General features: G+C 33.0%; 1 protein-coding gene and 1 long non-coding RNA gene across 2 annotated transcripts; one reads left to right on the top strand and one right to left on the bottom strand.

Annotated features, from left to right (window-relative positions):
- Positions 1–236: 236 nt before the first annotated feature.
- On the top strand, positions 237–4233 carry LOC145033451 (mitochondrial inner membrane protein OXA1-like). The gene is made up of 11 exons (XM_078982060.1): positions 237–295; positions 672–1120; positions 1223–1236; positions 1662–1752; positions 1911–1958; positions 2177–2236; positions 2840–2914; positions 3006–3137; positions 3269–3376; positions 3484–3538; positions 3794–4233. The coding sequence occupies exons 2-11, from the start codon at positions 686–688 to the stop codon at positions 4039–4041; spliced, it is 1266 nt and encodes a 421-aa protein (XP_078838186.1). The 5' UTR covers positions 237–295; positions 672–685; the 3' UTR covers positions 4042–4233.
- A 3320-nt stretch (positions 4234–7553) lies between these two features.
- On the bottom strand, positions 7554–12786 carry LOC145033450 (uncharacterized). The gene is made up of 4 exons (XR_013677564.1): positions 12428–12786; positions 12278–12336; positions 7937–8131; positions 7554–7662 (listed from the first exon to the last, which is right to left on the bottom strand). It is a non-coding gene; the product is annotated as an uncharacterized LOC145033450 (long non-coding RNA).
- Positions 12787–13541: the final 755 nt, after the last annotated feature.

Below are 13541 nucleotides of genomic sequence, written 5' to 3'. Positions count from 1 at the left end.
AACGAACGTAAACAAAAATTATAAACGAATCTTCACGAACATAAATGAACGAACGAGACCATTTTTCATATTCGTTTATTTAACTAAACGAACGATAACTTTTATTCATGTTCGTTCATTTATTAAATAAACGAACATAAAGGAACTTCCCGCCGAACAGTTCTCAAACGGTTCGCCGAACGTTCAGTTCGTTTACACCCTACACATACCCTTGTGCGACAAGACAGGTTCCGTGTAAAATATCATGATTCATCAAAGTGTTTTCTTTTTTGCTGTTATCGATTGAAATCTCAAGGTTAGTATTTATCTCTAGCGTATTCTTTCTTGTATTGTAGTTGTCTGTTATTTTAAAGATTGCTGCTGTACGTAGTATTTGGTAATTCTGTGCTTTTCGTTGATCAGTGTTCAAAAAGCAGCTTATCTAGGTTTTGCTTGATTATAATGCATAAAACAGCAAAGAGAATGAGTTGTTTTTAATTTGTGTTTCCAATTTTTTTAACTGCAAACCTAGTTTCAAATTTTGTGATTTTGGTGATCGTTTTATTTAAACCTAATAAAAAACAATACTGTATCTGTATCTATTTTCTTCCATTTGTTAATGAATTTCGTTCCATATATCTATTTTCTCGTTATAATATGAACTGGAAAATTTTATGAATCCTGATCCACAGGAAAAGTTCAACCAATGGCCTACAGGCGTAGTCTCACAACAAGTGCGAAACTTCTAACCCGACAACGATTTGCTCCTTCATTTTCTTGTACTCATCACGAAGACGATTGTAACAATTCTCATTCAGATGAGAAAGTAAAGAGTTTTCTTCAAAGTCGATCATATGGTAACAACACCAACAGTTGGCTAGGGTTTGGCAGTGGTATGAGTTTTCGAGATCCAAAAGGGTCTCAGTTTCTTCATGTAACAAGCGGATTCTTATTAGCTAGACATATGTCGACTACAAACGTAGATGGAGACGGAGAAGAGAAGATTGAGTGCATGGCTGATAAAACCATGGAAGTCGTGTCTAGTCAAGCCACTGCTGTTAACGAAGTTGCTGTGGCTGCTGCGGATTCTTGGCCATCAGTTGCAGCTTTACAGTATGCCATTGATGGGATTCATATATATATATATATATATATATATATATATATATATATATATATATATATATATATATATATATATATATATATATATATATATATATATATATATATATATATATACACGGGACTCAATTGGTAAGGAGATATCCTAAAACTTACATGCCGGTCCAAACGTATATGGGACCCGGGACGAAAAGATAAAAAGGACCCTTAAAAACAAATATAATAAAAATTCAAAAAAAATATTATTTATTTTTCACTATAAACACGTTCAATTAACAATAACAAGCAAGCCATATTATTCATCTTTTGAGCTACTTTGAGTTTGAACCAACTTTAGGCCCTGAAAATCATTTTGGTAATAATTGTTTTATATATATACACTACATAGCCGAGAAATTTTGGGCCCCCTAGAGTCGTGGGCCCTGGGCGATCGCCCGGGTTGCCCACCGTCTGGACCGGCCTGTAAATGACTGTCTGTGTTAAGACTTTCTGTACTCCTCTTTCTCATTCATGTTGCAAGTATAATGAAAGAATAACGTTAATTTGTTTTCTGTCAGGTGGGCAAGCATAGTCATAACAACTCTTGTGATTAGAACCTTGTCAATTCCACTCATGATTAATCAGCTCAAGGCTACCTCAAAGTTAACTGTGAGCTCTATTCTGGCTACATCTGTCCATCTCTTATTTTTGGCTTTCTTTTATCTTTTTTGTTTTGTGGTTGCATGTGATTGAGTTATCTTCTTTATTGTCAATATATAATAGTCTATTCGAAAGTAGTATTGATTTTTTTCACATCTTGGACACAGAGTTTGAGGCCAGAACTGGGGCAGATTAAGCAGGAGATGCAAGATAGGGTAAGGGCATCAGACTTCTTCTTTGATGTTGTATAGTCAAAAAACCACCATGTGCATGAGTCTTGAACTTACTTCCTTCATGTGATCCTAATGTTTGTTTATAGAATTGTTGCCAGTTAGTTTCTTAATAATTATATACTACACATGCATGCTTGAACTTTTAAGAAGATGAAACACCCTACTTATTATCTGTATTAATATTGAAATACCCTTTTCAGGGCATGAGTCCAACAGATGTAGCTGAAGGTCAGGAACGAATGAAGAGAATATTTAAGAAGTAAGCACTTTTCCATGTTTGTTATTGTGAGATACGATTAGTAGCTCTCTAAACTCTCCTCTCTCTAGTTTTTACATGATTATAGACGGTGTTTATAATAATTTTAAGAGTAGATCCAGATGTTTGTGATATGTAACACCTTTAAATCCAAATGTTTCAATTCTTCCAAAGTTAGTATGTCCCTAAATTACCACTGTCGGTCCTTCACCATAACAGCCGTTAAGACCACTCATTTTCCATGTACGCGATGGTATTTTGGTCTTTTCACGCACACCTTCTATTTCCCTCTTCAAGATTAAAAGACATGACATGTCAATCCACTGATGTCCAAATCCAAACCAAAATAAAACATGAGCCATTGTCTGCCATTCATAACATACACATCCCTACCTGAAACGAAGAGCCGAAGAGGGATAGAAGGTGGTTGTGTGAAATGCCAAAAATACCCTCATGTGAGGGTTCTTGATGGCAAGAAACTTTATAAACATCTGTTAGGGTGAGAGACCAATAGTGCTAATTTAGTTTCAATTAGGGACTATCTTTGCAAGAATTGAAACTTTTGGACTAAAAGTGTTATATATTTTAATAAATTATTGGAACTCGCTATGGTGTTAGTTATTTTACTCCATTGAAGGGTCTTTTCATCCAAGGTCCTGTCTTTGTCAGCCTTTTCTTTGCTGTAAGTTAAAAAGTTTACTAGTATAGACGTAAATGGAATTGTGGAGTTACTGTGCTATTTTAATTTTTTTTTTTTTTTTTTTTTTTTGCAGATTCAGAACATGGTGGAAAAGGTTCCATCTCTTCAAACTGGTGGCATGTCTTGGTTCATTGATCTTACGACTGCTGATAGTTTCTATATTCTTCCTTGTTTGGCTGCATTTTCATTCTGGGTAACTGTAGAGGTAAACATTTAGTCTCTTCCTTTAATCTAGAAAACTTATTTATTGCTGTTTTTGCATGATTTGTAGTATCAATTGCTATATGTGTAATCTGAGTTGACCACTTTTTAATACATCTATGTTGTGTTCCTCAGTCTAACATGCGACAAGGTTTCAAAGGTAATCCTGCTGCTGTCACAATGAAAAATGTTTCAAGGGGTTTATGTGTTCTTACTATCCCACTCGCTGCATGTTTCCCAAATGTACATCTCTCTCTCTCTCTCTCTCTCTCTCTCTCTCTCTCTCTCTCTCTCTCTCTCTCTCTCTCTCTCTCTCTCTCTCTCTCTCTCTCTCTCTCACATCCGTGCAGGCTCTCCTCTGTTATTGGATCACCTCCAACTTTTTCTCCCTTGTATATGGACTAAGTAAGTTATTCCAGTTACAAATTGCTACCTAATATTACTAACTTATATCATGTTATTTCTATTCTAGCAATTCTTCAGTCAATATAACTGAGCTAATATGGTTGTTAAATTTGGGATTATATATCATTCTATACTGTTTTTTATATCACTTTAAATGGACATATACAAGTTTTTTCAAAACAATCTTGTCTCTTTTGTGTAATTCTGTTCAATTTCTTCAATCAAAATCTCATTTTTCTGATATTCTTGATTCAGTAATAAGGAAACCATCAGTGAAGAAGTTGCTGAATATACCTGTAATCGAAGGGCCTCCAACACCATTTCCCACCGGCCGATCAAGCCTAGCTTCCGCCTTGGAGGCCTTGACAAAGGATGCAGCTGCAAAAGCAATGCAACAAAGACAAGGAGAAACAAAGCCCACCATCACTAACCAAAGTATAACTTCCCCATCACTTCTCAGTATGAAGCCAACGTCTCAAGAACACGAGTCTAATTATAAATAAAATATAGTAGCTTTCCCGGAATCACAAGAGTTTATAAAAGACTAAACTGCACAAATGGTCCTGTGGTTTGTCGAAAATTGCCACTTTGGTCCAAAAATGTTTGGACTAGCACCAGAGGTCCAAACTTTTCATTTTGTTGCGAGTTTGGTCCTATTTGCTATAAACTTTTTCATAAAGACGAATTTGCTCTTACCTTTTTCTTTTAGTTTTTTTATTATTTAAAGATTTTTCTGATTAAAAGAAAAATAAAAAAAGAAAATTTTCCTTCTATATTTTTTTATAACAGAAATAAAATAGAAAATAAAAATGCAAACTCTCTCTCTTTCTCACACACACACAAACACAAATGGCTAATCAGATCTTTTCATCGGTATCGGTCCTCTATCTGCTTCTGAGTTTATTGAAGTTACAGGCATCAAGATTTCTTTGATTTCATCTTTTAATTCTTGATTTTCGAGTTCAAAGGAGAAGCCCTAAATCTATAATTATTGTTCTTCACCTTTACATTATACAGTCTGATATAGCGATTCACATTAGAGCAGAACCCAAACATAAATAAAACTCACAAAAAAACGATTGAATCCAAAAAGAGGTTTCCGGTGAAGCACTGATGTCCAATTACCTCCTCTGCAATCTAACACAATCAACCCCAAAATCGATTATTATGAACACTTGAACATCTGAAATAAATGAAAACGATAGTAAGTGAACTTGTATCTAATTTCTAGGGCTAAAAGCCCTAAAACTACTTCTGGAAATAAATGCAAACGATAGTGTGTGTGTGTGTGTGTTTTTAATTCTCAAAGAGAATGTGTGTGTTTGATATTCTATGGGAAGAAGGCAATGGGTATGAGAGAGAGAGAGAGAGAGAAAGATGTTACTTGGATTTGTATGGCATTGTTTGTAACCATCGCTGATTGATCATCGTTATTTTACAACGACCTTGAGGCTAGGATCTGGTTTGGTTTTTGTTCATCTTCTCCGGTGAGAAAGAATGGGTGTGCCATCGCTGCCTCATCATCGACATAACAGAGGTTTGGAGTGTCCCCAAATCTGGGTTTTTTTAAATTAAGAGAGAAACAGAAAAGGAGAAGAGAAAGAAGAAGAATAAAGGGATATGAGGACAATAACATACCTGGTGTTGGGTTGTATTTTTTGTTGGTTGATTTGTGGTGGCTGGAAGGAAGAACAATGGTGACGACATGATGGTGGGTTTTGAAGAAGATGATGTATCAGAGAGAGAGAGAGAGAGAGAGAGAGAGAGAGAGAGAGAGAGAGAGAGAGAGAGAGAGAGAGAGTTGTATTTGTTTTTTATTTTTAGCTATTTTATTTTTCTATTTTCAGTTAAAAACTAGTGCAGTAAATAAAAAGAAAATAAAAAACAAATAACAAGGGCAAAAAAGTCATTTTATCCTCTTCCAATTTTGAAACAGACCAAACCTGCATTAAAATGAAAAGTTTGGACCTTTGGTGTTAGTCCAAACTTTTTTGGACCAAAGTGGCAATTTTGAACAAACCACAGGGACCATTTGTGCAGTTTAGTCAATTATTTATTTTGATCATCTTTGTTCTTTGTGCTGAGTAAGTGCCAAAAAATTAATTGTTAAAATTGGATTTAATCTTTTTAATGTAATATTATTCATGTTAGTATTATTACTATTAGGAGTTATAAACAAACTATTAAGTTTGTTAATTTAATAGAATATATTGTTTTTATTGATTTCCTAATACATAGCTTTTATAGATAAAGTATTAAGTTCGTTAATTTAATTGAATACATTGCTTTTATTGCTTTTGCCTACTAAAGTAAAAAACATGTTTTTGAAAGTTTTTGTTATTTATATGTAAAATTGTAATGGTGTAGTTGAACCTTTTTTTTTTTTTTTTTATCATAATGGTTGTAATTGTTAAGATTCAGTTTTCTTTTGTAAAATATAAAATACCAAGTGAGAAATATGTAAATAAAATGAGATATATTCAAATAAAATGCAAATACGATTTCTCCGTTTTGAAATAATTCATAACTAGAAATTGCCTACTCCCCGTTTCGGGGAGCAGACAATTTCTAGTTATGAATTATTTCAAAACGGAGAAATCGTATTTGCATTTTACTTAATATATGAAAATTAGCAAGTACATTGTATTTTTTTAAGATTTTGGATCATTGGGAAAGTGTTCTTGCTAATCAACCTGTTGTGGTCAAGAGTGTTCAAACTTCAAAATATTGTCAGAAGTTAAAGCACAAGTTAGTACAATTTTTCCCTTATATATTTATAAAACATAATGCCAACTTACTTACATTTGTTTACCAATAATACTAATATAGTTTAATCGCAGTTCCAATAATGTAGTTTATTTTATACCCAAAATAGCAACATACTTGTATTTATATACTTTTAACTATAAAAGCAAGTTACTTAAAATTATTTACCAAAATTAGCAATGAACTTTTGATTTTTAACCATAATAATAATAGCAATTTAGTTACTCTCTTAACCATGTCTATTGGTGCAGCCCTCTTGTAAGATTGCTCCCTTTTTCTCTTTAGATTTGTGTCAATATAGTTAAGATAAAATTTGTAAACAGCCACTGTAATGCTATTTTGTTTAGGTTAGTGGATATGATTTGTTACATTGCGTTGTAAAATTTAAATGTTTGCCACATAGATTAAAAAGCATGATTAATAAACAAATGCCAAATCTACTTAACATGGCAAGTTGAGAAAACTTTTTGACCAAAAATAATATTATGAATATGTTAGAATGATTACTAATAGGCAGATTAGTAAGTTTTGATTGGTTCTTTTTTTTTTCTTGTTGTATTTCTTGAGAGTGCTTTTGTTATTTTTTTTTTTTATTTTTTTCAGTTTTTGAAGATACCACTTCACCACAAGGAAAAAGGCCATTACCGGCGACAAAAGTCGCCGGTAAAAGTCCCAAATGTCGCCGGTAATGATAATAGCGGCGACGCGTCGCCGGTAATGAGTCGCCGGTACTGACTCGTCGCTATTGATCAATTTGTCGCCGCTAAAGATAATAGTCGCCGCTATTACTATGTCGCCGCTACTGACAATTGTCGCCGCTAATAATGTTGTTGCCGGTAATGAACTATGTCGCCGCTAATAGTGTCGCCGGCAAAAGTGTCGCCGGTAATGATAACTGTCGCCGGTAATTTGTTTTTCAATTTTTTTTTTTAAATAACGATTTTCGTTGCCGGTGATAATATCGCAGGTAAAAGTGTTGCCGGTGATAATATCGCAGGTAAAAGTGTCGCCGGTAATAACAATATTCGATTAAATATCAAAACCAATAGTGTCGACGCTAATTACAAAACAAACATCCTATTAAATATCAAACATAATAGTGTCAAACAAACATCCTATTACAAACAAACATCCAATATACAATTAAATATCAAAAGTCATACTATCCGAGTAGCAAAACAACAAAATTTTTACATTCTACTAAGTAGCAAAACGAGACAACATATGCAAATAAAACACATTCTTTACATACCCTCATCGCTGTTCCCATCGTTTCCTTGATTGTTTTGGGATTGAAAAAACGAATAAAGCTCATCCCTACATGCCGGGTCGGCGAGCATTGCACGAAGATTTTCCAACTACATAATTAATAACAATATATATAAAATTATAAGTTAGATCGTCAAACATAAACAAAGTACATTGCTATATTTTCCAACTACATAATTAATAACATAAACTATCAAAATACATTGTTATTTTTAAAGTAAGATAGAAAACCAAAGTACATTGCTATATTTTGCACTTGGGACAAAAACTAAATTACCAAACTTTTTAGCAAATAACCACCACAAAACCAAAACTACCAAATCAACATGCATTTTACGATGCTAAAGTAGATTGCTATTTTACCTGTGATGGTTGTGATGGTGGTTGTGATGGTTGCGAAGGCTGTGGAATCGTCGGGAGACCAGAAGGTTTGCGGCCAATGCCTCTAATGTGGCCACGTCGCTCTCCTAATACTTTCTCGAACGTAGCTCTTTCTTGAGTTGGCGTAAACTCACTTTCACCTTGAGTTTGTTCTAGCAGCTCTTCAACTAACCGATTCTGTAACTCCCAAAAGTGAGTAACAATTAAGTATAAATAAACATTTAAATATATGATAAAATTATAATTAAATACTTACATATTGTTGTTCCGATTCAGCAGTAACAAATACACCATTCTTATCGGTGTGAGCTTTGCGAAATGTTTCCACTCTCTTAAGGTTCTGTTTAAGTTTAAAAATTAGATTATATTTTAAATAAATAATTACATGTATCGTACGGTACCTTCTTATAGCAAGTACTGCTATACGAGCTCGAACCCCCACGATTCACAATTGTTTGCTTTTCACGGATTTTTTTGTTCCTTTCTGAAGCAATTTTGTGTTCGTCAGTTTGAAAATACTCAACTGTCTTCTCCCAGTTATCAACAAGCATACCATCCGGAGGATTTGCCAATGCTCTCGGGATATCTTCATACCCTCCGACCATGTTGAAATATTCTTTTGCGTCGGCTTTACGCTCTCGAAAACCTCTTAACAAGGCTGCTTGAAAACTCTCTGTCAATAAAGTAGCTTGTGCATCCTGGTACATTTGATTGAGATCAAACTTTGTCTACAATTAAAAAAAAAAAGTTAACCAAGTAAGAAACAATTATAGTTAAACCTATAAAATATATTTAAATAAATAATTACCGCTAAATGTTGTAATACAGTTTCCTTTATTTCAGGGGAAACTCTTTTCCAACTCCATTTGTCGAAAGGGACCATCTGCCACATTGTTTTCCCAACTTCTCGGGAAAACATGTCTCCCGCCTCTCCTACGGGATTAAATGTGATATCTCTATCAAATTGCATGGCTATTGGTTTCCCCTGGTTCTGCAAGATTGCTTTTTCAAGCTTTATATTTTTTGCTTTTCCTCGAGCTTTCCTTCGGGCACGTCCCTCAACTACAAATGTAATTAAAAATTATTAGAAACGACATTTAATTTATGATAATTGAACAAAAATAGTAAATAAAAATTCATTATAAGACTTACCGTCCTGCTCGTGCTGGCCAGGACCTCTACCACCTGGGAAAGGTGGGTCCTCAGCTCCGTCTCCCCCATGTCCACGACCCATGACAGCAGCCATGGTAAACATAAACAACAGCCACACTCTCATCATTTCCTGAAAAATTATAAGATATACAAATACAATTTTTATTATAGATACACATTACATAGGAATAAACATTTAGATAGGAATAAACATTTCCATTTAAACTAGAAATCCAAATACAGTTCATATTATAAACACATATTACAAATACATATTACATAAGAACTATTCTAATCAGAATCTTTCTCATATCCTTCAGTGTCTTCTTCGGTATCATAGTCAGAATCGGTGTCATCGTAATCAGTATCGCAATCAGAAACATCATTGACTCTACCAGTTGGCGGAGGAACTTCAGATGCACTTTCTACATCAACAATGACTCTAGGAATCAACAAAGTCAACATGAATCAACAAAGTCAACATGAATGATGACTCTTTCATACAAAGCCAGGGTGGCAGATTGTATGTGGTGAGTATGACCGGCATGTGCTATGTGGATTACACATGTTTCCAAATGGATTGAAACCGTCAGCTGAAAGACCTAGGCGTACGTTACGGGGTTCACTCGAGAAGTCAGGGTATTTTTTATCAAAATCTTGCCAATGTTCCCCATCAACAGGATGAATCATCACACCATCTTCTGAACGTCTGGTACTATGCCAAATCATATTTTTGGCAGTGTGCGTCGAACAATATAAACGTCGTAGTCTAGGGGTCACAGGAAAGTACCGTAACACCTTATGAGGTACTTTCTTACCCTTGGTGTTTTTATCGATCCATCGGCTCTCTTTACAAACGGGACAAACTTGCAATGAATCATGTTCTTTCCAAAAGAGACAACAATCGTTTTTACACACATGTATCGACTCATACCCCAGGCCAATAGACTTTAGTTTCTTCTTGGCTAGATAATGTGAAAGGGGAACCTTGTTGCCTTTGGGAAATGCTAATTGCAAGAGCTCAAGGAGTTGATCAAATGAACTATCAGTCCATTTGTTGTTCACCTTGATATGCATTAACTTTGCTAGAAACTCAAGGGAAGAAAAGATGCAACCAGTATACAATTGAGTTTCCATTTCTTCCAACAACTGTGCAAAATCATCATCCACACCGCTACCCCTTGTATTCGAGGTTCCTTCATCGAGGTTGGTATCATTTTCTCTCGACTCCCACATCACATCGTCGATTAAATCGGCCATTTCGTTACTTGGCAAGACGACGGGAGGAATAAAAGATTCACCATGATAGATCCAAATTTTGTACGCCTTACTGAAACCATTTATAAATATATGGCGTTCAACTACAGTCGGGTACTTGAAGTAACGGTTATCACATTTTTCACACGCACATCTGATTTTACCATTACTATCAACGTGCAACTTCGACTTCTCAATAAAAGCTTTGAGTCCTGCTTGGAACTCGGGATGGTTTCGATATGGATTAGTAGTCCAGCTTTTATCAATAGACATGATGTTGCTGAAACATAATTTTGGGTTTAGAGTTTAGTATACCGAATTAGCATTGTTTTTTTTCAATCCACATTTTTTTACATCTAAAATAATACAAAAATTAAGTAATAAAGAAATGAAAAAAATAAATTAAAAATTTTTATTTATGCATTTTTTTAATTAATTTTAATTAAAATTACTTGTAAGTTAGCTTGGGTAAAAACTAAAAGCTTTCTAGTTTTTGTATATAAGTTTTTAAACAATTTTATAGTTTTTTTTTGTGTTTTTTTTTTTCAATTTATAAAAATAATGTATTTTTTTTTCAATTAAAATGTATATAAGTTTTTAAAGATTTTTATAATTTTTTTTGTGTTTTTTTTTCCAATTATAAGTTAACTATATAACTTATTGGTTAATTAATTTGGAGTTAGCTTGGGTAAAAACTAGAAGCTAAGTTTTTAAACAATTTTATATTTTTTTTGTGTTTTTTTTCAATTTATAAAAATAATGTATTTTTTTTTTCCAATTAAAATGTATATAAGTTTTTAAAGATTTTTATAATTTTTTTTGTGTTTTTTTTTTTTTCCAATTATAAGTTAACTATATAACTTATTGGTTAATTAATTTGGAGTTAGCTTGGGTAAAAACTAGAAGCTTTCTAGTTTTTGTATATAAGTTTTTAAACAATTTTATAGTTTTTTTTTTGTGTTTTTTTTTTACAATTTATAAAAATAATGTATTTTTTTTTCAATTATAGCATCCTACTTATAAGAAAACGACATACTTTTACATACGTATTATGTTGTTGTGTTGTTTTTTTTTACCGTCGAGATTAAAATATATATAAGTTTTTAAAGAATTTTATAATTATTTTTGTATTTTTTTTCCAATTATAAGTTAACTATATAACTTATTGGTTAATTAATTTGGAGTTAGCTTGGGTAAAAACTAGAAGCTTTCTAGTTTTTGTATATAAGTTTTTAAACAATTTTATAGTTTTTTTTTGTGTTTTTTTTTTACAATTTATAAAAATAATGTATTTTTTTTTATTTCAATTATAGCATCCTACTTATACCAAAACCACATAGTTTTACATAATACATAAGAAGGTGAAATTCACATACTTTTACATACATATACCACATATACATCAAATACAAATACACACAAAATAACATCCTATTTAAACCAAATACACATAATTTCACATATATACATAATAACATCCTATTTATACCAAATACAAAAGTTTCACAATCATATATCACATTTACAACAAACATACATACATTCACATACACACAATAACATTCTACTTATAACAAATACATATAACTTCTACTAATATACCACATATACATCAAACACACATACATTGGAATATATATACCAAATTCACATATATTCAAACAAATACAAAATATACAATCCAATTTTCACATATGACAATTATCACATAATTTCACATATAAATACAACTTGAAGCTATACAACTAATTGCAATTAAATAACCACAAACAAAAAATTGAATAACTTGCTTCTAATCCAAAACAATACCACCAAAAACAAACATTTGAACAATTTATTATCATTCAATCACTACATAAAGCTACAAATCAAAATTCATACAAAATAAAAAAGAAATCATAAAAAAAAACATACCTTTCTTCAACAAATGAAATTGATCCCAAAGCTTTAACCACTTGCTTGGAACAATGCTTCTAACCCAAAACAACACCACCAAATAGAGAACATGAGCAATTTATTATCATTCATACAACACAAAAATGAAATCATCAAAATAAAACTTACCTTTTTCAAGAAATGGAGGTAGAAATTGATCCCAAAGCTTTAACCACACCTAGGGACACTTGCTTGGAACAATGAGGGAAGAAATTTGCTTGAAAGAAGCTGATTGAAGAAGAAATCGGAAAAATGGTGAAGGAACTCGAAGCAAACAGAAAGGGAAATGAAGAAGGACTGTAATCTGCGTGCGTTTTTTTTTTTTAGCTGGGTCAATCAATAGCGGCGACACCTTTAGCGGCGACGCGAGGATCAATACCGGCGACTATTATTAATAGCGGCGACAAACTGGAGGGAAGGGTACCGCGTCATTTTTAGCAGACAATTAGCGGCGACTTTTTTAGAGTTTTAGTGGCGACATGCGTGTCGCCGGTATTAGGTTAGACCGGATAAGGCACCCCACCCGTTGGATTGGATATCGCATCGAACGGTTGAGATGCGATGTAGGGGGAAAGTGCGGATTCGGGTGTCAACCCTTTAGCGGCGACACTATTAGCGGCGACTATTGGCTTTACCGGCGACTTTAGCTAAAGTCGCCGGTAAAGCCAATAGTCGCCGCTAATAGTGTCGCCGCTAAAGGGTATATTTCTTGTAGTGCTTATTTTATAACCTTGAAGTGTTTTTCATCCTATCAGCTAACTTACTTTTATAATTTAACTTCAAAATGTTCAAGCTAGTCTCTGAATTATGACTTTGGGTTATGTTAAACATTCAACAGGCATAACAAAGAAGATGAGAGATTATCAACTTGATGAGTTAAATTGGATGATAAGACTATATAACGGAATTCTTGCAGATGAAATGTTATGTAAAATGATCTTTATTCTTATAATCAGTTCCAAATTTACACAACTCACTTGATAACGAATATATATATATATATATATATATATATATATATATATATATATATATATATATATATATATATATATACATATATATATATATATATATATATATATATATATATATTTTAATTTTTTCTTCAGGGGGTTATAAAAACTCTACAAACCATCTCATTACTTGGTTAGTTGCATGAATTTAGAGGAACAACCGGGACCTCACATGGTTGTCCTTATAACATGTTAGCATCGATTGTTCTTGTTCAGCTGTGAAAACT

This window comes from Lactuca saligna, chromosome 3, assembly GCF_052625555.1.
Source record: "Lactuca saligna cultivar CGN05327 chromosome 3, ASM5262555v1, whole genome shotgun sequence".
In the NCBI taxonomy this organism is placed as follows: Eukaryota; Viridiplantae; Streptophyta; class Magnoliopsida; order Asterales; family Asteraceae; genus Lactuca; species Lactuca saligna.
This window is presented reverse-complemented; position numbering and strand designations above follow the sequence as displayed.

What these genes read in the sequence shown, in the direction of transcription:
- LOC145033451 (XM_078982060.1), top strand. Translation starts at nt 686, where the DNA reads ATGGCCTACAGGCGTAGTCTCACAACAAGTGCGAAACTTCTAACCCGA. An exon ending in TTGTCAGCCTTTTCTTTGCT is followed by an intron (nt 2,915 to 3,005) that starts GTAAGTTAAAAA and finishes TTTTTTTTGCAG; the next exon opens with ATTCAGAACATGGTGGAAAA. An exon ending in CATTCTGGGTAACTGTAGAG is followed by an intron (nt 3,138 to 3,268) that starts GTAAACATTTAG and finishes TGTGTTCCTCAG; the next exon opens with TCTAACATGCGACAAGGTTT.